Consider the following 27183-nt stretch of genomic DNA (forward strand, 5'->3'; position numbering starts at 1 on the left):
TTAAGAATAATTTGGGATAAATGATTTGTGTCGGAATGTTTTTGTAGCAGTTTTTGGTTTGAAGAATGCCGTGGTGAAAAAACAAATTTCTATTTTTTTTCCAAATGAAGGCAGATTTATTGATATAGTTCTACTGTGACGTCTTTTCTTTCATTTCTTTGACGTTTGTGGTGAAAGTAAATTGCAAAAAATTTTGATGTTTTTTGCCTCGTTCTCACGCCATCTTGGATTTATCATGCATGTCATGCGACTATCTGATACATTATCTGGTTTGTCATGAAGCAATCTTGTTCCCGCCAAAGAGAATGGTTGAACATAACCTATAGAAAACACAGTGTGCCTAACTGTTGTTTAGATAGAGTTAAACCGTTATATTATTCATTTGAAAATTTGTGTAGAAATTCACACACAAGTGAACGCAGTCATACACACCTTACATTTAAGCACATTACTGTTAGTAATTGGTAAATTCAAAAAGAAACCCCGTTATTCAAGAAGACTTTGAATGAAGACGCAAACAAGCAATTGTGTTGGTGGAGATAATTTACATACTTGCTACATCTGAATGACATTCTTTCTAATCACCAAAAAATGTACTTCACCCTAAACATCACAATGGATTTTACCATTATCACGACGCAACTTGTCTCCAGGTTTCTCCTCGGAAAAATGCCTGAAATGATTTAAGCATTCCATTCGAAAAAGGGCGTATTCCTGAAAGAAAAAGAGAAGTAATCAAGTAGATGAAGACATATTAACTACAGCTCAACTTTAGCCTTAAGGAAGTCCATAACATCATCCCATTATACTGAAAAGGCAATCTTATTAAAATAATATTTACTAAGGAGTAATTGAGACAAAATTTACTGCAAAAATGTAAACAAGTTTGTGTACATGTTAGAGGCCCCATTCAACGTACGATAATGCACCAGTTAAACTGCATGCAAATAACTCTGTTTGTCTGTTTAGGTTTTAATAAAATTTCCTATGAACATATTTTAATAAACAAAAAAAGGAATATTTTGTGTCTATTCTTTATAAAACAACAAAAAGATATAACGCAATACGCTGCTTGGACTACAGGTCAGTTTTCAAAAGCCTTTGCAAATGTGGAAAGTTGATCTCAGCTTAATCAATTAAATCAATTAAAGAGAATTTAGAAATTAATCATCAATACATGTAAAAAGAAAAATTCAAATAATTTTTTTGGAATTCATTCGTTTCCATTATTGTTATTTCATAGAGGAAACAAAATATATATTTCGCAAAACATGTTTTATTTCAAATAATACTGGGCAATGGTGATAAAATGCTAGTAACTCACAGTTCTTTTTAAGAACTGTTTAAACTACCATCTTGCGTAACATTTCCTATTTAAGTAGAGGTTCGCATTTCTCTAGATATTTTCTGACGTTTTTAAATACGTTGTTTGTGAGACTAATACGTTGTATGTGAGATTGATACGTTGTATGTGAGACTAATACGTTGTATGTGAGATTGATACGTTGTATGTGAGATTAATACGTTGTATGTGAGACTAATACGTTGTATGTGAGATTAATACGTTGTATGTGAGATTATTACGTTCTATATGAGATTAATACGTTGTATGTGAGATTGATACGTTGTATGTGAGATTGATACGTTGTATGTGAGATTAATACGTTGTATGTGAGATTAATACGTTGTATGTGAGACCAATACGTTGTATGTGAGAATAATGTATGTAGATTAATACGTTGTATATGAGACCAATACGTTGTATGTGAGATTGATACGTTGTATGTGAGATTAATACGTTGTATATGAGACCAATACGTTGTATGTGAGATTGATACGTAGATGAATACGTTGTATGTGAGATTAATACGTTGTATGTGAGATTAATACGTTGTATGTGAGATTAATACGTTGTATGTGAGATTAATACGTTGTATGTGAGATTAATACGTTGTATGTGAGATTAATACGTTGTATGTGAGATTAATACGTTGTATGTGATTAATACGTTGTATGTGAGATTAATACGTTGTATGTGAATAATACGTTGTATGATTAATACGTTGTATGAGATTGATACGTTGTATGTGAGATTAATACGTTGTATGAGATTGATACGTTGTATGTGAGATTAATACGTTGTATGTGAGATTAATACGTTGTATGTGAGATTAATTGTATGTGAGATTAATACGTTGTATGTGAGATTAATACGTTGTATGTGAGATTACGTTGTATGAGAGATCACGTTGTATGTGAGATTAATACGTTGTATATGAGACTAATACGTTGTATGTGAGATTGATACGTTGTATGTGAGATCAATACGTTGTATGTGAGATTAATACGTTGTATGTGAGACTAATACGTTGTATGTGAGATTAATACGTTGTATGTGAGATTAATACGTTGTATGTGAGATTACGTTGTATGTGAGATTAATACGTTGTATGTGAGATTAATACGTTGTATGTGAGATTAATACGTTGTATGTGAGATTAATACGTTGTATATGAGACTAATACGTTGTATGTGAGATTGATACGTTGTATGTGAGATTAATACGTTGTATGTGAGATTAATACGTTGTATGTGAGACTAATACGTTGTATGTGAGATTAATACTTTGAATACGAGATCCTTCGGTTAATAATACAGCTGGAAATTTTTTAATTATTGAAATCCATGCAAAGTGTTACGTTGCTTCAACGTTTGTCCACAATAAGAGGTGCTCATTATGTACAAATTAGTAAGACAATGAGATGCGTAACGTATGAGAGATTACTGAATGGTAACATCTGTTCTGAATAAATCCACATGGAAAGAACTAAGTCCAAAAGACCATCTATTTAAACACAATAATTCTGAAAAAATAACACTAACTATATGTAAAAAGATGATAAAGTGGTGGTGCACATTTCAAACATTGTTCGATGTAGAATGTTCCTTATAAGATATGGTATTTTAAAAATATCAAATGGTGTTTAGGATACAATACCACGGTACGACAATACAACAAAGAAAAAGTCAAATTCAGTAACGTGATGTAAATCTAACGGTAAACAACACTATTTAACTGTTCATCTACTTACGAGATAACCAAAATTGATCGAGGATTTATAACTCTGAAGAATTGAAAACATCGCCCAAAAGAAATGAGAAAGAAGAGACAATCTATAGAAAAAAAGGAAAACAAAGCTGATGTTATTTCATAAATATTTTTAAAACATACGTAAAATTAACATTTATTCGCAGAAAAACAAAACCGACGCCAATATGTAAGCACGTGCGTGCAATAGGTAAAAAGTTACTTGAATAGGCTGTGTAATAAAAGCCTATAAAGGTATACATAAAACCGACCTAAATTAAATGGCGTCATTAAACCCTAAACTGACGTATTCCAAAAACTGAACCTTAAATAAACGAGAACTACGACAGTGAAAATAAATCTGTCAAGACATACGTACTCATAGAAATCTAAGAATTTATCTTGCGCTGTATTAATACAAGAGGACGATTGTTATAATATTTACCTGTCAGCTTGGTCGATAACTTTTTCAATCTCGTCTAACATGACATCAGTCGTTTCATTATAAGCTTGTAAATACGCACGGACAAAAAATACCTGAAATTTCGAAGAGTTTAGAATAAGAATTTTTTACAAAATTTTTATTTCATGAGCCCGCGCCTTTCCGCTGACTTTGACAACCAAAATCCGCCATGTTTTTGACCACGGGCCGCGCGCTAATAATTTATAGTAATTTTGTTAACGTGTTCCCTCCAAGTCTCATAGAACTCAATGGAAATACCTCTACGGCAAAACACCGAGGGAAAACCTCTACGGCAAAACACAGGGGGGTAACCTCTACGGCATAGCACCGAGGGAAATACCTCTACGGCAAAACACCGACGACAAAAAACCTCTACGGCAAAACACCGGGGGAAAACCTCTCCGGCAAAACACCGAGGGAAACACCTCTACGGCAAAACACCGACGATAAAAAACCTCTACGGCAAAACACAGACGACAAAAAACCTCTACGGCAAACACCGGGGAAAACCTGTACGGCAAAACACCGAGGGAAAACCTCTACGGCAAAACACCGAGGGAAAACCTCTACGGCAAAACACCGAGGGAAAACCTCTACGGCAAAACACCGGGGAAACCTCTACGGCATAGCACCGAGGGAAATACCTCTACGGCAAAACACCGACGACAAAAAACCTCTACGGCAAAACACCGGGGGAAAACCTCTACGGCAAAACACCGAGGGAAATACCTCTACGGCAAAACACCGAGAGGAGAAAGCAAAATAAGCAAAGCAATCAAAAGCAAAAAAAAAACACGAGAAAAACAGAAATAAAGTACTGATAATAAATAGTTATACCGCAAGGAAAAGCACAATCATCACATCATTAACACATGGTAGCTATAAATGCTGTAACTCAATTCAAGCAATAATAGATAGCCACATTGTAAACAGCAGATCATCCTTTTCATATGAACTATACTTCGGGGGTTATTTTTAACCATAAAATTGTTTTTATCTTTTCTGAAATTATTACATATATTAGTGAATTACCTTTTGATCATAAGAAGGATATTTGGTGACGTCTCCGGTAAAAAAGGGATAATGTGGATGATTGTAATCAAATATCCATTCACTGAAATGATTACCAATATCGTATCCTCTGAATAAAAAAATAACAAATATTATAAAAAAGTTTGACAAGGTAAACAATGTTTAAAATAAGAAAAATTGAACAGTTTTGATGAAATAAATAATTTAAAATGTTCAAGAAGAAAGATAAGCAACCGGTTGAAAAGCATTATGGGTACAATATGGTTATTTTGTTGCCAGCTCTTCCCCTCCCCCCCCTTGCTCAATTGTTGACTGCTTTAAAGCCCGCCGCACACTGGTGAATTTGCCGCGCGTACTCGTTATTCGTGACAAGTGTGATCGACAAAATTTCCTAGTGTGCGCGGAAGTTTTGAACAACATTTGTCATTCGTGACAGATGAGTCAAATATCAAACGCGCGTTTTTTTAATTTTGTCGATCACACTTGTCACGAAGTACGCGCGGCAAGTTTACCAGTGTGCGGCGGGCTTAAGTGAACAAACAAAACCCTTGCTATCATAATATTTGACAACTCTACGCAGCGCAAAGATGAAATAATATTCTAGATATAGAACAGAATGTCTCCTTTCTTCCTTCCTCATTTGCGGTTTAAACGAAAATTATCCTTCTCTCTTTTTTTTCACCTGTAGTTATAACAAGAATATTCGAAATCAATCACACGAATTTTTGCCTCATCGAGATCTTCATTTGCTTTCACCAACAAGTTTCCTGAAGGTATTTAAATTATATTTAACCTTTATTAAAAACCCATAATATTCACAATAACATAGTTGTAAATCTTTACCTGGTTGTACGTCATTATGGCAGAAGAAAACTGGTGATTGGCTGTTTTCAACCACGTGCCTAACACATCAACAACAAAATAACAATAATGTAAGCAACACTTAAATTCATTGATCCTAAAACATCTTTTTGGAACATAAGTATTTCCAGTTTTATTAACTTTGTATATGGTTTGTGCACAGCATTTCAGCAATTAATGTCTCATATGATATCATTAAATAAATTAATGATTTGTGATTATGTGAATTTAAAGTACTCAAAAATCTATTGTTTTTATTCATTTAGTACTGTGGTTGATTGACTGTGTGTCCAAATAAGTAAGTACGTCATACAATTGCATCCATATAATGTTCTTCTTTGTAAAAATTCTTAAGTAACGGCTACGTAGTCCAAAGGCAACATAATAAAAAAAAACCGCAGAAAAATAAGAAACATTATTATTCTATCATGACGTCGATATTTGATCTTCATCAGGCATGAAGCATACATTTTTTAACATCACTGTCAGACTACTGACTAGCAGTAGTAGTAGCTTAAACAGACAAGGACAACCTAATGCATATGTATAAAAATAAGCATTCATTTATCATGTAAGTAATAAAAAAAATTTACTGTGTTTCTAAACGCGGGAAAGTTTGGAAGAAAAAATAAATTGCGTGGCAAGCACGAGCACGAATTGAGTACTTTCAATGAATTTCGAGTTGCTCCAAAACTTTCACAAGTATGTATTTCATTCATAACTTAAAACCAACATTAAAAAGAGAAATTTAACGACATATTGTTTAAATTTTCCGTGTCCACGCAAACCACGCAATCTGCGATACTTTTGCGAGACTGAAAAAGAGTTTCTGAAACAAGGGGTTTGCGAGCATTCAACCAATCAGCGCCATTTATAAATTTATTTTCAAAATACCAGAAAATCAAAAACTAAGACAACTTTAAAAAGGGAAAACCGTCAGTATCATCTACTTTTCCAGCTAATCCTACATCGTACGTACGCTCAGTCAGTCACAATGTATGATCTCAATTATAATCACAAAATCATGTAAATACCTCACCTGTAGACACACTAGTTTCCCAACAAGCTCCTCCCCCCCCGCATGTGACCTGTCTCCCTAGTCCCCAAGAATGTTCTGTTTTTGAGTAGCAGACTATTTTCCATACCTGATAAATTTGAGAATTTCATCAATGTCAAATTTATGAAAAATTTCATCCAAGATCTTTAATTTATCAACATTGGAAAATTTAAGACCTTTAATTTCCTTCACAAATCTATCAAAAAAAATATAGTTTATGTACAATCAACGCATTATATACTGTACACTGTGATAAAATAATAATATAAGGAGATGGTGAGGTCATTTTGAACAATATGAAGTCTTGAATATATTTTAAAAAAGTTGTAACAGAAAGTGGGTTTACTTCAAAACTATTTCAGATTGGTGCAAAAGATTCAAAAAGTCAAACTCACATTTGAAGTGAATCCAAAAACCAAGTTCCTTCCTTTGAGAGAGGAAGTTTTAGCTTATGAAACGCAGCAACATGCTCAGCTATTTGTTGTGATAAACGAGGATACTGGACTTCCCGACTAGTCAATGCTCGAACCTTTAACAAATTACAACACAAGTAAATTAAACTTTGGTAAACAATGCAAAAATTAATGTTGCGAAAATTTTAACTATTTAACAGTTAAATTCAAAAATTATAAATTCTTTCCAACACAAATGAGAATGAATTTACAATTTTTCTATACAGACTGTATAATGAGTATGAAATAATCAATATTGATAATACTACTATCAGTGGAATACAAACTCAGCTGTGCTAGAACAGATTTAAGTTGATATTAAAGCTGGAAAGCTAGGGCACGTTCTTTCCATACAAGCAGGTGATATACTCACTATAAAAAGATAAACTTTCCTTACATTAATCGCTGATTTTCTTTGCTACTTACATTAGGAATAAACTGTTCAAGTCTTCCTTCGGGAAATATACCATACAACTCTGGGGCCATCTTTTTTTCAGCTAAAAGGCCGCAAATGATGCATTCCTCCATCATGCGAACATTGTTGTCAGACAAATCTGCATAGAATGCACCATATATCCGAAGCAGTGCTTTGTTCACACCATCAGGATTTGAATTTGCATATTCATGTGGCAGAGAGCACAGAAACAAATGATTTGTTAATCCACCACTATAATTGTAAAAAGCGTATTGGTTAAAATAATCACTCAAACTATGATTTCATCTCCTCTGAGAAGTAAGTTTATCAACAAAAGAACAAAGATAGATAAGCATAGAGGTAAGATCAGAGCATTGGTTAGATAAATATACAAAATAAGCCCATTCTTAGATTAATCATATCTTACAAGATTTTTTCTTCCCGAAATTAATTTCTAAATCAAAGGCACTATTATGAAGGTACTTTGCATATAAAGCAAGGATGCTTATTTTATTTCACATATGTATTCTGCCTCCACCCTTGAACAAAACTAAAACAACTTTGAACAAGAAAATATCAGACATAAAAAATATGAGACATGGAAGTTTGATATTACAAAAAAATTAGCTGCACTTGACAAATTTTACCACTTTCGTGGACAGACACCAGAGAATTCTGCAATTGCAGAATTCAGTGTTTATTTGGCTGGCATAATTGCTGGAGAAATTTCTACATATTAAGATGAACCTGGACTTTAGGTGTGGCCTTTTACACACCGAAGATATCTTTTTGAAATCCATCACACTTTGCAATCTGCAGCCTTGCTAAACTGCAGAAAATCTTTCATATTGCATCGAAACACATAAATCTTGAGAAGAAATTTAGTGTGGCATCTAACACAAACAGCCCAGTACTCTTTAAAATGTTGGCAATAGAGATATAGAGAACATTTTCACCTTTAATATCATTGAGAACATTTTTACCATCAAATAAATGTCGCCGCATCTATACAATATAGTTCTTACAGTTACGAATTTGAAAATTGTACTTACTGAATTCGTTCAATTTCAAAATGTTGTGGACTGATTTTCTTCCATTCCCCACCGAGATATTTTCGACATAAATTATAGCCGAAATCTTTGATCTTAGCGTCAACCATTTTTCCAGTAAGAAAATAATTTTTCAAACTACGCAGAGCTTTGTGGCGAAGTATGGTCGAAACCAGCCAAGCAACAGCGCAGTCATTTTAGTGATGGCTAGAGAAATGTGTCGAATTTACTCAAGAAATGACAACAATCACTGATTCTACGGTCGTTGAAGGTCTATCATGAGGTCGTTTGGTGAGATGAGGTGTAAAATTGCAAGAACTTTGCACAAAGTACATGCAACAAATGACATGTTCAACGTAAACAAAGCTTTAGCCATGTGATACTTATTCATTCGTGCACAGAAGGCGGTCGACCATTTCCTAATATGAAGTGAGGTGTAAACTTCATCCCTCAATGTCACAATATCATTTCCAACAAAACTTATCGTGAAAACGCAGAGCCAAAGGACTTCTAGAAAATGATTAACATGGTAATGAAATTTGCTTTTGACTCCGAAAATGACTACCGCTAAGGTTGTCGAAACGTCAGTCAACAACAACAAAAACAGTCCTTCTCAGGACTATACCAACCTGGACGATCTACATTTACAAACTTGTAACGATACTCCCGGGTTCAAACCATTTACTTGAAATGTGCATTGCTTACAGTAACAATATTAAGTAATTAAATTATCATCGTTTATTAGTAATTGTAATATTACAAATGATTAGTGATAGCAAGAAATGTACTGTAACTAGTGGCGTAATTATGAATTTCTTTGACAGTGCTGATAGATAAATTTTTCTACAACAGGGCGTGGCAATTTGGGCGTGGGTAAAAGAAATGTATTTTTTTAAATGGGGTTTAAAAACTGTGTACAAATGAATATACATAAGGATATACCATTTTAAATAAACCAAGTGCAACAAACGTGAAATAACAAATAATTATTAAAAAATTCTCCTGGTTTTGTCGTTCAAGAAAGGCATTTGAAGTTCTCAAATGGAAATTTTCGAAATAATTTCTCGGTTGATGGAAATACACGCGAGATTCGAAAGGCGTTTTTCTGTCATAGTACTGCTTATCTGTTTTTTATCGGAAATGATTAGTGACATTGGAGAATAAGGAAATTTGATGGACACTGAACTTAACACGTGAATATCTTTTACAATTTGCTACCTACTTATAAATTACTGCAAAGAATTTGATAAAAAAAATATTACAAATGGCACACAATCTATAGCTATTAATTTTATTGGTGAGAATGGATTTAAAGTCCAAATATATTTCATTTTTGTTGTACTATTGAATAAATAATCACTTTCATCACTTTGCCGTTTCACTTCAAAAATTCCCACAGGTTTCCAAATTTCCGACAAACACCATCAATAACGTTGAGCGCGGGGGGAGGGGGGGGGGAGGCGCTTAATTTTTTTGAAAACAATCAAAAAAATTTTATCCAATCTGAATGAATGAATGAGAAAACAATTTTAGCCAATCTGCATCGCGTTTTAGCATTCAAAAATATGACGAATGTTTAGATAAGTGTCCTAGCATAGGTTTTGAGAAATATTTGGCACAAAACCTAAAAACATTTGCATTTTCCATATGCATGGAAATACATTTTAATGTAAAAAACTGCAAAATGCAGTAAAATTATTCATGACTAATGAGATGTATTTTTTCGTGGTCTTCCATGTACTTATAAGATATTTATGGTTTTGTGAAAGTGTTTCTGTTAACGGTCGTTAATTTGTACTGAGAGTTGCCTACCTTGTCAAGACCTTTAAGACCATACATACGTGTAACTCACGCGAGATAGTCCACGTAACAAACATTGCATATAAATCAAGAAATATACTTACTACATAAATCGATTGCATAAAAAACATAAACAGATTTCTGGGCCGCCAAAGGTAGGACATGCAATACTGGAAAGTTTCTACCTGTGAATGAAAGTGAACTAATGTCTTCTACAATCTCGGGGAGAAACTGAAAAATTCTCTGTTGGCCTTGTACAATACCTCGTCAATGACATTCTATAGGGTACTCTTCTCACAACACTCCATCCGTATTTACAAATTTTGCAGAGTACACTTTGAATCTTCTTGCATGCAAATCTCTTGTGGTGATTGCTTCCTCTTCACTTTCAAAATCAGATTCCTCGTCCTAAAGCAAAGACACTGGTATATATTTTTCATGTCTTTAGCAAGATCATGAACAATTCCCACTACTATATACCACTTGAGCCAACGAGTTTAAACAGTGTAAGTATGATTCATCGATATTTCTTTAAACAACATCTCCAGAAGACTCGGTTTTGTTACTCGATTGTTTTGGTATTGAAACCTCGTCTTCGCCATGGGTACAGAGCTTTTATCGTCGTCAACATGGTTGGAATCATTCGTATTTTCTTTGGTCCACGAGTCACATTCCAAATTCTCGAGTGTACGCTTGATGCTTCAACTACGTTCAGTTTCATCAAGCTTTCTTCAACCTACAAACGACTTAATTACCAATAACTTAACAACGAGTTACTTAAACATACCCACGTGTTACAAATATCTCAACAAGTTTCCAATAACATACCAACGAATTACCAACGAGTTACCGCTAGCAACTTACTTTTTAGTCTACATAACTACATTGCTTAAAGCTCAACAGCAAGTTTGCGAACTATTCTCAAGGTAGTAAAAAGTTCATCAAAAAGATATGAAGCATTTTAAACACTAAAACGGTATAAGTCAAAATGTAAGAAATCATAGACTGCTGCAGCTGCTTTTCTTCTTCAAGGAGATAAAAAGGAAATTTATATTTTGATACAAACACGCAACATTTGAAAGCTCAGATACTGTTCTTTCATTATGGTAAAAAATCACGAAAACCTATTTAGTTATTTAATATTAGTTATGCACCAGAGCGAGCTGAAGTTGGGTTGCTTTTTGCGACACAGTTTCAGTAAATACTACACCAAGTCCAAATAAAAATCCATCTGCCAATCAATCAACACGAATAAAGACTGTAGAGATTCATGTCATTGTAAAGACTAAGCAACAAACTCTACGACAAAATACATAATGTTCACTACAGATATTATCATTATCGTCATGAAATCATCACTTTATTCAAAGAATAAGAAAATCCTTTCCAATCTTTCCAAACAACACCTTTGTACCAAGATGCAGAAGGTTGATAATTGCCATGATAATAATACCCATTTAGGTTGGAATCATAACAATAATAATACCACCAAGCACCTTTAGCATTTACAGCGCAGTTTCCTCCGCCATCTGTTTCTTTATCTGAATCTTTTGTCGGGATTTGGACTTTTATGCGGCATGCGTAAATAATTATTAATGTACTTTGTCGGGATTTGGACTTTTGTGCGGCATGCGTAAATAATTATTACTGTACTTTTGTCGGGATTTGGAATTTTATGCGTCATGCGTAAATAATTATTACTGTACTTTGTCGGGATTTGGACTTTTATGCGGCATGCGTAAATAATTATTACTGTACTTTGTCGGGATTTGGACTTTTATGCGGCATGCGTAAATAATTATTACTGTACTTTGTCGGGATTTGGACTTTTTTGCGGCATGCGTAATTTATTATTACTGTACTTTGTCGGGCTAGCCCACCTCATGCGAATCAAATAAGGAACTGGCCCGGCAAAGTCGGCCAGCCCGGCTCATATGAACAGGCCCTAAACTAAATTTATAAAAATTCTTCATGGTTTGATTTTCATTTCACTGGTTTTCACGTTATTAAAACCAAGCCAAGCAAGATTTTTACCATTAAGGTTGCTATAATAACAATTTTTATAACACCAAGCACCTTGCCAGTAAGCAGCGCAGTTTCCTTCATCATCGGAATCTTTTGTTGAAAACGCCGTGTCTTTATGATAGCTCAATGCATCCCTAACATTTCCTGAAAAGTAGTAATGGCTCTTGAGCTCTGTCGTGATCTGTATTTTAAGGTACACATGAACACATTTTGGTGTTAATTATTCTGATAGATCTTAAAAAGGTTATTTAGAAAATTCTAAATTTCATTTTGGGTATTTAAATTTCGGTGTTTTGATAGCCTGATTTAAACACAGGACTCGACCAAAAAGAGAACTCATTGAATTTATGTTATGTATAAAATTTTTTAGTCCAGGCTTACAATTTTACATGATTTACAAGAACAAATCTTTTCATCTCACGGAAAATTACAAATATACCGTTTTTTTTGCGCTGTCATGCTTGCGTCATTCCCTTCCTTGGTTATATAAAGACAAAACAAAAGAAATTCGACGTAAAAGTGCCAAAATACGAGCTGTACTTGTAGATAATATGCAGACAACCGTTCATCTTTCACAGGAAATTAAATTTTTCTATTAAAAATAATCTTGACAATGTATGGTAAATTTCTTAGCTGTAAAGGTGGTATCTTTGTTGTGATTGACATTCTTTACGATTACTAGCAACGGAAACTTAAATATTTCTTACCCCCTTTTGCAGGTGCCAATGTCTTTATGCAAAAGCAAACTTTGATTTAAATAATTTAAAAGCCTAAAAGAGTGTTTCAACAAGACAAAAATACTTTTTAATAATGTATCACTGTTTGTTAAGCTCTATTATGAGTTTAAAAGTAAAGAAATACACAAAAATGCATTTTCCAGTGTATGATCCAGTGTAATGATATGATCCAGTGTAATGACGCCAAGGCGCGAAACTTTATAAGATTATTCAACTACATAATGAAAATCATGTTAAAACCACGAGAAGTTAAACTTGAATCCTAACTTCATTAGTATTTTCCCTGATAGCATAATTTTTAATTTTGTAAATATGCATTAAAGATGACCTTTAAGCGAAAATCTAAAAGGTAAGAATTCTAAAAGTTGTCACTTGATTCCAATTTGTACTATCACTACTATGGTATGGCATATGGGTGAAACAAGTTTACTGTTGGTTGACAATATTGGTGATTAATAAAGCAGGGACGATTTTAATATTAGAATTTATAATTTTTATTGCCTATTATGTTATATATTTTTAGATGTTGATCGTCCAGCTTTGTGTAGTCCTGAAAAGAATTCTTGCTGTTGGTGTGTTACTTGACTCTGATGATCAAAGGATGTCAAAATGTCAATCATTAACAACACCAACAGTCATTTTCAGGACTGCTCGAACCTTGAAGATCTACATCTACAAGCATTTAGCTTTACTCATGTTTTATTTTTCACCATCATCTCTTGTAGGAAAGGGAGAAAAAATGTTAATTATACTGATATGAGCTCCAATTGTGAAAGTGAAGGTAATGTATTGTACATACAGTGATCTCATAGCTACGTAGCTAATAATGAAAATTATAATTGCTCTGTTTTACAGTAAAGTATGTGGTTATACACTGTGGTTTACATAGGTAGGAGAAGGGTACATTTTATATTGTATCAGTTTACATGTACCTACATAGACACTGTTCAAAAAAATACTAATGCAACAAATGTGAATTTATCCCCACAATTATTTACTGGCTGCATGATTGATCTAGTGCACTATTAAACATTTTACATTGTTTTATTGTGAAAAAGTTGAGATTATTAATTTGGTAGATATGCAATAAATATACACGGGGATCCATTCTTTACTTCCTTTTCAATGTCATGCCTGCATGTTCTATAGATTTCTCTTGTTTTAAATTGCTAAGTTTTTGTATTTATGACTTCATGATATGTTTCAGATGATTTTGAAGTTGATTTTGAACCACAAACAAAGAAGGTGAAGCATAAAGAGAAGGAAATGAATAAAGAGAAGAAAGGCGAGAGAAGGTGTGATCCATAAATAGATTTTTAATTTTGGCTAAAGGGCATCATGCTGTTTTACACAGATATTGTAGTAGATCTCTAATCCTTTATAAGCCTTTGTTTTGCCTTGTGTAATCCAATGTACACACTAATTTCTTCAATGTGTGATACAACAACGTCATGAGATTTTTTTTCTATTGTAAGGCCTTCCGTTCGTGAAAAGTTGTACCAAAGAGATATAGAAAAAGCAATTGAAATGTCACTAATAAATACACCTTATGGCAGAAAGGATAATGATGTTGGACAAAATGAAAGCAGTCATATCAAAATAAATAGTGAGGGTATCGGTATGTAAAATTATAAATGAAACTGTGAAAAGTGATTACATCATGAAAGAGAAAAAAAGGTTGGGAAGCTGCCCTAATCTACGCAGTAATGAAGTAAATCCAATTCAAACAATGATTTTAGAATTTTTAAAGTTTTTCATTGTTAAGCATTATATAATGCTGTCTTACATTGACCTCAAATTCACATTTTTAGTAAGACTCTTTTTCCCCATCACAAAGCCCATAATTTTAAACTCATAATGTTTACAGAGTAATCAGTCAAAAGCACAAGTTTTGAAAATGACAACTTTGTTATACTGTCCTAAATGAGGACAGAGAAGGATTTTCTCAGAGTTTTATAAACTAGTCACCACTCTTAGTGGTCTGAATTTGACTGTTGAATTTAGGCACATAGTAGCATATATCCATCAATCACAGTTATTACTTGGGGAACCTTAAAATTAGGAATGTTTAAAGGTGCGGACATATGAAGGTGTGTATGGATGAAGGTGTGTATGTATAAGGGTGGGTATTTATAAAGTTAAGGATGTATCAAGTTGTGGATGCATGAAGGTTTGAATGTATGATGGTGGGGATTTATGAAGGTATGGTGGGGATACATAAAGGTGGAGTGGGGATTTATGAAGGTGGTGATGTATGGATGAAGATAGTGATTTACATATGAAGATAGTGATGTACCTATGAAGATAGTTATGTGTTGCATGTAGTACTACTTTTAATGGTGTGATGAGCTTTCTAATTGACTTTTTGCATGGTATTGTAGTGTGTGATTCAAAATGAAAATACATGACCATTATTATGTAAGATGCAGTACCATGTACATATAATGCTGATTGCTCTCTTACTCATTTAATCTAATGATGATGCACTCGACACCTGCGATGCCCATAACACCTGCGATAAGAGTAGTGCTAAAGTGAACAAGATTCATGACAATGATGTCGAAAGTGATTCCAATGAAGAGAAAATTGTGAACCTGAAGAACGGCAAGAAAATGTCTGGTGGGAGTCATATGTTTTCCGGTGGGCTTTATTTTTGTATTTATAAAAATTGTCATTTGCATATAATGAAATAACCAAAATGCAGTTGGCATGATTATACAATCAAAGTATCAAAACAGTTTGATACATACGTAATTGCATTTGCTCGCAGCTTGTCTTTTGTGTTATTCTTATTAGTTTTTTTTCTGGCGAGTGCTTATCATAACAAATTTTTGATACACATTTGTATTAAAAAGAGTCATCCGACTACAAATGCACCCCTGTTGTTGGTACAAAGGAGAAAAAGTCATCGCCTATAAATTCTTCCAAAGAGAACTTTGGACATTTGAAAAATGAAGGGAAAATTTCCACATTTTCTTGCGTTGGTACAAAGGAGAAAAAGGCATCACCTATAAATTCTTCCAAAGAGAGCGTTAAGCATATGAAAAATGAGGGGAAAATCTCAACATTTTCTTCACCTAAACTGTTTACAAACAAAACCAGCAATTCTTTTTTTCTTTGCGGTGTTAAAATTGAGAATCCGAGTCCGACATTACGTGTGGGGCTATCAAGAAACCATAAAGTAAAACCACTTCGCAATAACGTTACGCTTTCTCAATAACAACTTACTTACACCAAAATAATTTATCTCTGTTTTAAAAAAATATGTGAAATGAGTTGTAGGTGATTTGTAAATATTTCAATGTATAATAAACATTGTAATTATACACTAAAAAAAACTCAAAACATGTCGTTATGGCCAATTGTTGGAGAGTGTAAAGTCAATCTATGAAAACAACCAACTAAAAAGTATTTGGTAAGCCTTCCTCCAGCCATGCTATATACGTATGAAGGGATTTTAGGCTATCACGTGATAGTTTCCCCAAGCAATGTGGATACTCTCCCACTGTTCATTCTTGGGATTTTAGTTTTGGACCATAGTTTCCATAGTTCTTACTCTCTACATAGTCACTGACATTTCTTTAGCTGTAACCCACTTCACTAGCTAGTTCGCTTTTGGAGTAGCATTGATCTTTCGACCTTACCAATACCATTCCACGACATTCCACATTGATTCTTGGCTTTGGACGTATAATTCAGTAATTTGTCTAGATTCTTCTTATCCACTAAATAATTTTTCTTTCACTAAGTGCTGTTGGAATAAAGTTCGACTATATATGTCTTAAAGTGAATGGTTTGAACATGGGAACTCTGAAGATGACTACCGCTAAGGTTGTCGAAACGTCAGTCAACATCAACACGTACAGTCCTTCTTAGGACTTTATTGTCATGGGTGTTCTACATCTACAAACATATATATATATACGTCAAATGTGATATGTGACTGTTTGTGACTGTTGTAGGACATCTACCCGTGGTTATATATGATTAACAACAGAATGTAAATTTGTATTATAGGCTATAACGTCTTCCCAAATAAAATAAGAAAAATGAGCAGTTCTTTTTGACAGTTGAATGGTGAAATTATACGGTCTATTACAAATTTTAAGGGAGAGAAAGTCGTTTGAAACTTAGTTTTTGGCTTGCGCTTTTAGCCAACCATTGTATCATTTGCATATTTAAATTATTGGTTCTCTCTTGCACATTAAGTATATAACTTTCACGCAAATGGCCTCAAGATCGTTAACTGTACCTCATAAAAATGTTTCTACCTTTTTCAAACTTATTTCTGATTCATTTTTGTATACAGTACGTAATACAATTATATGTCTTTCAATACTGGCTCCTTAAACTTATCCATACTAAATTCCATCACCATTGTCTATAAAACAGTGGCGCAGCTAGGAAAAATAGTCACTCCCGCCAATCCATCTCGCGCCGGAGGCGCGACCCCACTAGGGGGGTCCGGGGGCATGCTCCCCCGGAAAATTTTGAAATCCAGAGCCTTGGAAACAGCATTTCCTGCGATTTCGAGGGCGAATTATTTGTTGTACAATAATTTATAAAAACCCATTTTTGTTAGCTGCATTCTTAATGTGGCAATCGTTGAAACTGCAACTAGTTAAAAAGGTACTAAAGGTGGCTCAGAGAAACGTTACGCAGGAGACAATTGTCCCCTAAAACATAATTTACTCATCACTGCCCCTGCATAAACAGAAGAAATTTGTATTAGCACAAAAAATAATATAGTATACGACACTTCTAAAGTGCATAGAGAGAGATTTTTCTTAGCATTCTACTTGTTAGTTTAAACTTGTTTAGATTGGGGCAAGTAGACAGGGATGGCTTTATTCTTTAAAGTTATGCTTAATTTTCTCAATGAAGTACCATGTATTATACGAACAAATATCAAAACACATACTATACTCATCATTTATAAAGAAAGGCCAGCCTCCTGGGTTTTTCTACAAATTTTTCAACCACCTCGTTATGCAACACCTCTGATTCCTCTTTCTTTTCAATGATATCTTTGTGAATAGATATTCTACACAAAGAGCTAAGCCGACCTTGACCCATTCTATTTCTTAAATAGCTTTTTACCCTTTTTAAGCAAGAAAACGACCTCTCTACTGAAGCACTTGCCACTGCCAACACACCATTCAATTTTAACAAATTTACCACTTGACCTAAACTCGACTGGAGATTAAATTTGAAGATGTATTTAAGAACCTCATTACTGCACTCTTTGTGAAAGTCCTTGTCGTTGTAAATGAAGGAAAGTTGACTCTCCAAAGTTTGGATGTCAAAAAGAGGACTATACTTATCTTTGAGAAGATTGATCTTCTCCTGTGGAACTATGCCCTTCCATGTAGTAAATAGTTTAGGATTTACAAGGTCTAAAAACTCGAACTGATTAATATCTTGAAATCGTTCACTTAACATGCCTTTAATGGAATCAATAATCTCAAAATAAAGCTGTTTGTAATTGTATCTACTATCTGCTCTGGTTGCTGGTGGGCCTACTTTTTCTAGTGCAGTTTGGTAAAACTCAGTGAAAGCTTGATCTGTGCGAAGTGACACAATCTGAAATCGCACTTTGAAATCTGGACATAGAAATGTAACATTAAAGACACAAATTGCATTTATAAAAGCACAAATAGCTGTACTTCAAGCATATCACAAAAAACTTGGCACACAAAACAAAAACCTTGAAACATTTAAGATAGAGCTTCAGTCCAAAATCAACAAGACACATGCACAAAGGGGTAAGCTTCTGAAGTTACAAAAACAAATCAAGAAATTTGAAATTAAAATGATTAAGCTATCATTACAAATGAAAATACTTGAAGCACAAATAGCAACTGCCCAAACGGAGCTAAAAATTCTTGAAAAACAACTTAAAGAGCTTTTCAAGAATAATAAAAATCTCATGCAAACTCAAATAAAAGGTAAGAATTATTTCCAGAAGACCAGGGAAAGAATATAACTGTATATTGTCATACGTATATAACTTATAAGCTCTGTAAGAAAAGAAAGGTTCGAATTTGAATTCCCTCTTTATCATTGATCTAAAGGAAAAGACTGCCCAGATATATACAGAAAAGGTGAAAAAAAGAACGGAGTGTATCAAATTGATCCAGACGGCCAGGGTTGTTTCGATGTTTTCTGTGATATGAAGACATCTGATGGAGGTTGGACTGTGTTTCAAAGACGTCAAGATGGAAGTGTAAACTTCTATCGAGGTTGGAAAGACTATAAACAAGGATTTGGTAATCTTAGTTCTGAGTTCTGGCTTGGATTGGATAAAATATACCGACTAACATCTGCAAGGAGAAATAAACTTCGTGTAGACCTGGGAGACTGGTCAGGAAACAAAAGATATGCTGAATATGATTATTTTTCTATAAAGAATGAAAGCAAAAAATATCAATTAAGCCTTGGTAAATATTCTGGTAAGTCAATAGGCAAATAAAAACAATCAAAGCACAAAGTTCAAATATTATATAGAATAAAGATTATAGTAGCATTAAATTGAAACGATTTGGATATATTCGATTCTTCGTCTACAAAGACGAATAACCATTGACTATGCCTCTTGTGCCCGTCTTTACACTGAAGACGCATAACCAGACGAAGAAAACTTCTTGCCCAAGTTCGTCCTGAACGCGCCTGAACGTCATATAGCTAATAAAACACGACTAAATTATTTGGTACATAAGAGAGACTCTCTACTGTGACTACCATTGTCAAATGAAAATTGACTGAAGTCCTTTTTACATGTAAGACCCTGGTAATCAATTGTGAATGCAAGTGTCAATGCCTAAATGATATATACATTATAACTTGTTCTTGTGTTAATGGAAGTTCAAAAGAATTCCATAACTGCATTAAATGCGATTTTTGAAAGGTATTACTTTTCTTAGGAAATGCTGGAGATTCATTATCTTATCATAAGAGCATGGCGTTTTCAACAAAAGATTCAGATAATGATCGAAGTGGAACAGACTGTGCCACATACTACAAAGGTGCTTGGTGGTATAAGAGTTGTTATGACTCTAACCTGAATGGACACTACTATAGTGGCAACCAAAACAATGTCAAAGGTGTGACTTGGAATCATTGGAAAGGTAGTAAATCCTTAAAGTTCACTGAGATGAAAATAAAACCATAAAGAATTTCCAAAGACTGTGATGTTATAAATTTGATTATTATTTCTAATGAAACTTTCAACATATAATTAAAACATTTTAGCTTTTATGTTTTATAAAAGAACCTTTATAGTCATTATCATTTAAAAAAGCGTTGAAAAATTGTTAAAAATGCTGTGGTGAAATAATATTTTCCCAAAAAATTAGAGCTGATTTAGGTAATTATATGATTATAATGCTACGTCTTCACCCATTTCTTTAATGATATGTTGCTCTGTAAGTATCTAAGTCTATCTTTTCGCCAGGTTCCACGCAATCTTGGTGTATCATGCATTTCATGCAATTATCTTACATAATTATTCACTATGTAAGCAATATCACTTTTGATTGTTCAACTACCTGCAAATAATTCTACATATTTGTAGTAAGACGTCTATTTACAAATAACAGTTTGTCATGAAAAACCGATTTTGAAGAAAATTCAAATCATCACCCGTGTCGCATTTTCTAAATCGTCTGAAGCAAGACTTCTCAAATTGAGAACGTCGCATGTATGTGATGTATGAGATCCTCTAAGCGTTCTTGTTGACGCCATATTTGATTTATATATGCACCAATTTATATATCATCAACACACGACATGCAAAGTGTACACACTGTACCATATCTAGATGGCGGCAACTGGAATGCAGTATGAAGTATTAACTGACTTGCAAAAAGCTATCTTGAAGTCTTAATACGATCAGGGAATGAATACAACGGCAAAGGAGAAACATGAAACTATACAAAAGGCAGCTGATGAGACAGGAACTACGTTTGAAAAAGTTAAAGTGAGTGAGTATTTCTACCTACTTTTTACTTGGAAGGGCAGGCTACTGCAGTACTCTCAGAATTGTGCGCACTAAAATGTCGTATACAAATCTGTGACCAAAACCTATTTCTAGTTTGAAGTATTAGCATACATATATTTTTGTTAAAGGTATTCTTGCCAATGAAGTGCCAGGCGGGAAGCGGATTCTCAATATACATATTAGAACCCAACAAATAATTTTAAAAATCGTCATAAACAATTTGGTTTTATGAAAGGTACGGAAATTTGTCATCCTGCAGTAAATGTAGTATTTGCCTAACATTTCCTATATAGGTGGAGGTTTGCACGTAAGTATTTCCCAAGATAGTTTCTGACGCTTCTTAATACCTTATATGACAGATTAATAAAACACACTCAAGATCCTTTGCATGGTTACTACTGCGGATGGGATTTACTTTATAGTGATTTGATTCTATAAAATTTAAACACAAAATCCTTCTTGTAAACTTATAAGAAATCTTCGCAAAGTGTTACGTTGCTTTTACGTTTGTTCACAATGATAGTGCTCATTATGTACAAATTTGATACACACGCATAAGACATTAATGCTGACTAACATCTGTTCTAAACAAATCCACATGGAAAGAACTTAGTGCAAAAGACCATGCATTTACACAAATGTTTGTAAAGAAATAACGCACACTATATGCAAAAAGTTGAGGAAGTGGTGGTGCACATTTCTAAGATTGTTCGATGTGGAATGTTCCTAATAAGATATGGTATTTTAAAAATAGCAAATGGTGTTTAGGATACATTACCACCGTACGACAATACAACAAGGAAAAAGCCAAATTCAGTCACGTGATGTAATTCAACGATAAACAACACTATTTAACTGTTCATCTACTTATGAAATAACCAAAATTGATCGAGGATTTATAACTTTGAAGAATTGCAAACATTGCCCAAAAGAAATGAGAAAGAAGAGACAATCTATAGAAGAAAAGGAAAACAAAGCTGAATGATGTTGTTTCAGAAATTTTTTAAAACATACGTAAAATTAAAACATTTATTCGCAGAAAGACAAAACTGACACCAATATGTAAGCACTTGCGTACAATGGCTAAAAGAGTACACGAATAGGCGATGTAATAAAAAAGAGAATTGCTTTCAAAAGTTATGGATTAATTGCATCAGTTATAACTTGATAAGCCCCAGGTATACTTAAAACTGACCTAAATGGTGTCAATAAACTCTAAAACTGACTTAACTGAACCTTAAATAAACGAGAACTACGTCAGTGAATCAATCAAGACATACGTACCCATAGAAACCTAAAAGAAATTTTAAAAAATTATCTTGCGGTATATTAATATAAGAGGACGATTGTTATAAAATTTACCTGTCAGCTTCGTCAATAATTTTTTCAATCTCGTCTAACGTGATTCCATTCGTTTCATTATAAGCTTGTAAATACGTACGGAAAAAATACCTGAAATATCGAAGAGTTTAGGTGATATAAAAACAGCTAACCTTCGGGATGATATGAAAGATTCGGGATGATAAAAACGTAACTTTTGTGCAAATTTTTATAAGATTGTTAAAAACACATATATTTGCGTGATTTTCGACCTGGAATACATAATACCTCCGGCAGCCTAACACCGAGGGAAAACGCTATACGGCAAAACACCGAGGGAAAAAGCTATACGACAAAACACCGAGGGAAAAAGCTAAACGGTAAAATACGGAGGGAAAAACATTTATACCAGAAAACACCGTGCGAAAAAGCTATACGGCAAAAGACCGATGGAAAAAGCTATACGGAAAACACCGCGGGAAAAACATATATACGGCAAAACACCGAGGGAAAAAACATATATACGGCAAAACACCGAGGAAAAAGTTATACGGCAAAACACCGAGGAAAACATATATACGGCAAAACACCGAGGAAAAACATAATGGCAAAACACCGAGGAAAACATACGGCAAAACACCGAGGGAAAAAAGGCTTACACGGCAAAATCGAGGAAAAACATATATACGGCAAAACACCGAGGGAAGATATCGGCGAAAAACACCGAGGGAAAACATCGGCAAAAACCGAGGGAAAGCCATTTGGCAAAAACCGAGGGAAACATATACAGAAACCGAGGAAAGAGAAATGAGGATGAAAGAGGAAATGGAATGGATAAGGAACACGGAATGAGGATGGATGAGAACACCAAACACCGAGGGAAAGTTTCAATGGCAAAAACATCAAGGAAAAGCTTATATGGTTAAAACGACCGAGGAAAAACATATTATCGGCAAAACCGAGGGGAAAACACCGAGGGAAAAGATACGGCGAAAAACACCGAGGAAAATAACGGCAAAAACACCGAGGGGAAAACATATAATGGCAAAACACCCGGAGGTATCGCGCAAACGATCGTGGAAAACATCGGCAAAACGACCGAGGGAAAAATACTATAAAACACCGAGGAAAAAGTTTACACGGCAAAAAATCAAGGAAAAGCTATATGGCTAAACACCGAGGGAAAAACATACGGCGAAAAACACCGAGGGAAAAACTATTACCGGCAAAACACCGAGGGAAAGCCTGCGACGGCAAAACACCGAGGAAAACATAATGGCAAAACACCGAGGGAAAAAGCACGGCAAAACCGAGGGAAAACATAACGACCGATGAAAACTATACGGCAAAAAACCGAGGAAAAAGCTATACCATAACCGGCTGAAAACATACGACAAAAACACCGAGGAAAAGCTATACGCATAAAAACACCGAGGAAAATTACAATAATAATGGCAAAAACACCGAGGGAAAAAAAATATACGGCAAAACACGAGGGAACTTATATACGGCAAAACACCGATCGAAAAGCTATACTCAAAAACCGAGGGGAAAAGATAATGGCAAAAACACCGAGGAAAAGATACGGCAAAACACCGAGGAAAAAGGTATAACGAACACCGAGAAAAAAGATATATACGGCAAAACACCGAGTGAGAAACATATATACGGCAAAACACCAAGGGAAAAACATATATATGACAACACACAGAGAGAAAAAAGCTATACGGCAAAACATCGAGGGAAAAACTTATATACAGAAAAAAAACCGAGGGAAAAACATATATACGGCAAAACACCAAGGGAAAAAGCTATACGGCAAAGCACCGAGGGAAAAAAGCTATACGGCAAACGCTGTATAAACGCTATATTTTTTTGCACTTAAACGCTGTTAAAAAATCCTATACATCTTCATCATAAACTGCAAGAGAATGAGAAAGTACATTTTCAACCACACTAGACTCAGTGGTCGAAACATACTTCATAAAGGAACTCAGGTACATATCTTCTGAGACATAATCTTCGCCAAAAAGAAAGGAGCACAAGAAAACGCGTGAAATTTTGATTCAAAAATAGCGCTCTTAAATGTAACCTTTCACAAGAATTCTAGCTATCGCTTGCCACTTCTCTGGGACTCGTTCATCCTCGCCTAACATGAAACTATTATATATTTCATTCCAAAACAGAGAAAATGCATCCCTGACAACGATGACTCCTTTGCCCTTTTCCTCAACACCTCTGGAATCAATCATCTTGACATCCACACACTTCTTTAAAATATCACCTTTTTCAAAATAGTGCAACAAGTCAGCTTTCACATTACAACGATGAATAAGCAACAATTCTCGCTCCATAACCTCATTTGCCATACTTTCTGGGACAAAAGTAGCCCCTTCAGAACTTTCACCTGCAATGTACAACACTTAATATAGTAAAGATGGGTGAAAAGCCACAACATTTCTGACTGTTCTATTTTCAAATTCGATTCATCCACTTGCTTTGAATGAATTCCCAATGGTATTTTGCACCATCATCACAATACCCACTCATTATTTCATGAAATATTAATTGAACATCAAATTAGTGGATATTTTTCTTCTATACTATGTAACTAGAACATCTTTTTCATAAAAAGACTAACAAGTACAAGTACACTATACAGTACTCACAAACCTTGGAAAGTATTCATCTCAAAAGCATCACAATTTTGGAGGTTCTCTACGGCATGTGGTGTTAAAGTTGCATCATCAATAGATGACAGTCCAACCAAAGTTGTGGAATGTGATTCTTCTCCAAGCTGTGGTTCTGTGCACAATGATTCATTTTGAGTCTTTGTTAGTCTGATTTCTTCCAAATCTAATTGCTCTTCCACAACATCATGAACTAATTCATTAGCAACTACAAAACAAATATTTGTATTTTTATCAAATATGTAACTTATTTAAATAAAGATTGTTGCATAACACACTTTTGCTGATTTCCTTATGCACTCATATTGGAATTCTCAAGTATAACATCTGAATGAATGTTGTCTTTTACAGTATTAATGTGTGATATTTAATATTAGCTCCTTATAAAGTAAGTGTTTAATTTTATTTGTATCATGATAGTTTCATAAAATTAACCAAATGGTGCAAAAATTATTATATATTTGACCTTACAGAATTACTTTGATTATTAAAGGCTCATAATTAGGTATTAATCAACATGACCATAAAATGACCATACATTAACATAGTGTTTTTAATAATTAATAGAAAACCTCCTCACTTTCATGATCCAAAGTCTTGCAAACATACAAATTGACACTACTGCATGGCCTGAAAAGGCACTCTTTGTACTTTTCTACAGAAAATGTTTCTGTTGTGCCTGGTAAATATAAAACTCCATTTCAGGGTACAACAAAACCCATTCGGAACTTTCATTATGGAGTTGCTTATTGTGAGCCAGTTGCTTCTCCACCCCAGCAGTTTTTATGACAACATGAGAATCACATTTTTTTACATCAATAGGAAAAAGTGAGCTTCACTTAATTTTCAAATGATTCTCATCCAGCTCAATCATTCCAATGTTTATCTGGGGTGGAAAAAATATCCAGTTACAAGGTGTTCATGACCTGCCATCACAAAATGTTTGATGAAGAATGAAAAAATAATTGGACATTTTAATGGCAAAAACCATTCCATCCTTCTCCATGAAAACCTGAGCCTGATTTTTAAAGCATGCAACAAAAGTATAATTGTGTTGATTCGAATGACTGCAAAATAAAACAAATTTCGTATAGCAGCTTTTTATATTTCAGCTTAAATAGGTGGTAATTACATAACTAATATCTACATAAAATCAAGCATTGAATATAATTATTCACTACCATCACCCATCCTTCAAATAATTATTGACATGACCTATCAGCAGAGGTAGTAATAATCACAAACCTTGACAGTCTCACTCTTCTTCCTCGTTTTCGTGGAGACAAAACGATCTTGACACTGATCGTGACTAAAACACCACACGAGTACATACGAGTACATACGAGTACATACGAGTAACATACGAGTACATACGAGTACATACGAGTAACATACGAGTACATACGAGTGATATACGACTTGTACATACGAGTACATACGAGTGATATACGACGTTGTGTGGACTTTGGGGCAACCATTTGATGGATTTAAATGCTGAAAAGGTATTTTACTTTCATACTACATTCATTTGTATGTTTCAGTTGAATTTGTTATAGATATTTTGTCGATGCGATTTCCCAGTATTTGAGCGCTTTTTGACACACTTTCACCTAGGAAATACATATTTATGAAGCGATTAAATAAACAACGTATAAATAATGCTTTCAAAATGTATAATCGCTTTCATAAATATGTATTTCCTAGGTGAAAGTGTTGTCAAAAGCGCTCAAATATTGGCAAATCGCATCGACAAATATCTATAACAAATTCAACTGAAACATACAAAATGAATGTAGCATGAAAGTAAAATACCTTTCAGCATTTAAATCCATCAAATGGTTGCCCCAAAGTCCACACAAATCAAGGAAAAATAAACGCAAATATCAATGTATTGGAAGAAATTGTGTTGTTTCTCATTTGTTGACCAGAAAATAGTCGTATGTCACTGTATGTACTCGTATGTTACTCGTATGTACTCGTATGTTACTCGTATGTACTCGTATGTTACTCGTATGTACTCGTATGTACTCGTATGTACTCGTATGTACTCGTGTGGTGTTTTAGTCACGATCTCTTGACACTTCCTTGTCTCAACAGTGGCAAATGAAATATCTGCCAAATACTCTTTAAAAGTCAAAGTTTGGTGGCACGAGGATCAGTAGAGGGCCCAGCTGATGTTGATGGATCACTGTTCC

At 34.2% G+C, this 27183-nt stretch overlaps 3 protein-coding genes and 1 long non-coding RNA gene across 7 annotated transcripts in view; 2 read left to right on the plus strand and 2 right to left on the minus strand.

Annotated features, from left to right (window-relative positions):
- Positions 1–350: 350 nt before the first annotated feature.
- On the minus strand, positions 351–8564 carry LOC124454822 (choline kinase alpha-like). Its single transcript, XM_047005576.1, has 9 exons — positions 8421–8564; positions 7380–7620; positions 6897–7030; positions 6590–6697; positions 5427–5485; positions 5266–5350; positions 4584–4692; positions 3093–3174; positions 351–714 (listed from the first exon to the last, which is right to left on the minus strand). The coding sequence occupies exons 1-8, from the start codon at positions 8525–8527 to the stop codon at positions 3118–3120; spliced, it is 900 nt and encodes a 299-aa protein (XP_046861532.1). The 5' UTR covers positions 8528–8564; the 3' UTR covers positions 351–714; positions 3093–3117.
- A 4698-nt stretch (positions 8565–13262) lies between these two features.
- On the plus strand, positions 13263–14605 carry LOC124454956. The gene is made up of 4 exons (XM_047005708.1): positions 13263–13328; positions 13705–13760; positions 14187–14274; positions 14455–14605. Exons 1-4 carry the CDS (start codon positions 13303–13305, stop codon positions 14603–14605), a joined length of 321 nt encoding a protein of 106 aa, XP_046861664.1. The 5' UTR covers positions 13263–13302.
- Positions 14606–15494: 889 nt separating this feature from the next.
- On the plus strand, positions 15495–15877 carry LOC124454830. The gene is made up of 2 exons (XR_006951614.1): positions 15495–15619; positions 15835–15877. It is a non-coding gene; the product is annotated as an uncharacterized LOC124454830 (long non-coding RNA).
- An 8480-nt stretch (positions 15878–24357) lies between these two features.
- The window catches only part of LOC124454829, a 48663-nt gene continuing 45837 nt past the window's right edge, over positions 24358–27183 (minus strand). For 2 of the 4 annotated variants that reach the window (XR_006951610.1, XM_047005587.1), the window contains one exon: positions 24358–24705. Coding sequence is in view for 1 of the 4 variants with exons in the window: in XM_047005587.1 (XP_046861543.1) it covers positions 24380–24705 (326 nt within the window). In the remaining 3 variants the exon portion in view is untranslated. Of the gene's footprint in view, positions 24706–24971; positions 25197–25568; positions 25668–26233; positions 26324–27183 lie in introns of those variants that run through there. The other 2 variants (XR_006951611.1, XR_006951612.1) reach the window with 2 other exon arrangements.

Source organism: Xenia sp. Carnegie-2017, unplaced genomic scaffold, assembly GCF_021976095.1.
Source record: "Xenia sp. Carnegie-2017 unplaced genomic scaffold, XeniaSp_v1 HiC_scaffold_3, whole genome shotgun sequence".
NCBI classification, from domain to species: Eukaryota; Metazoa; Cnidaria; class Anthozoa; order Malacalcyonacea; family Xeniidae; genus Xenia; species Xenia sp. Carnegie-2017.

What these genes read in the sequence shown, in the direction of transcription:
- LOC124454822 (XM_047005576.1), bottom strand. Translation starts at nt 8,527, where the DNA reads ATGGTTGACGCTAAGATCAAAGATTTCGGCTATAATTTATGTCGAAAA. An exon ending in TTTGAAATTGAACGAATTCA is followed by an intron (nt 7,621 to 8,420) that starts GTAAGTACAATT and finishes TTACAATTATAG; the next exon opens with TGGTGGATTAACAAATCATT. An exon ending in TTGAACAGTTTATTCCTAAT is followed by an intron (nt 7,031 to 7,379) that starts GTAAGTAGCAAA and finishes AATTTGTTAAAG; the next exon opens with GTTCGAGCATTGACTAGTCG.
- LOC124454956 (XM_047005708.1), top strand. Translation starts at nt 13,303, where the DNA reads ATGACCTTTAAGCGAAAATCTAAAAG. An exon ending in TTTAAGCGAAAATCTAAAAG is followed by an intron (nt 13,329 to 13,704) that starts GTAAGAATTCTA and finishes CATCTCTTGTAG; the next exon opens with GAAAGGGAGAAAAAATGTTA. An exon ending in CTCCAATTGTGAAAGTGAAG is followed by an intron (nt 13,761 to 14,186) that starts GTAATGTATTGT and finishes GATATGTTTCAG; the next exon opens with ATGATTTTGAAGTTGATTTT.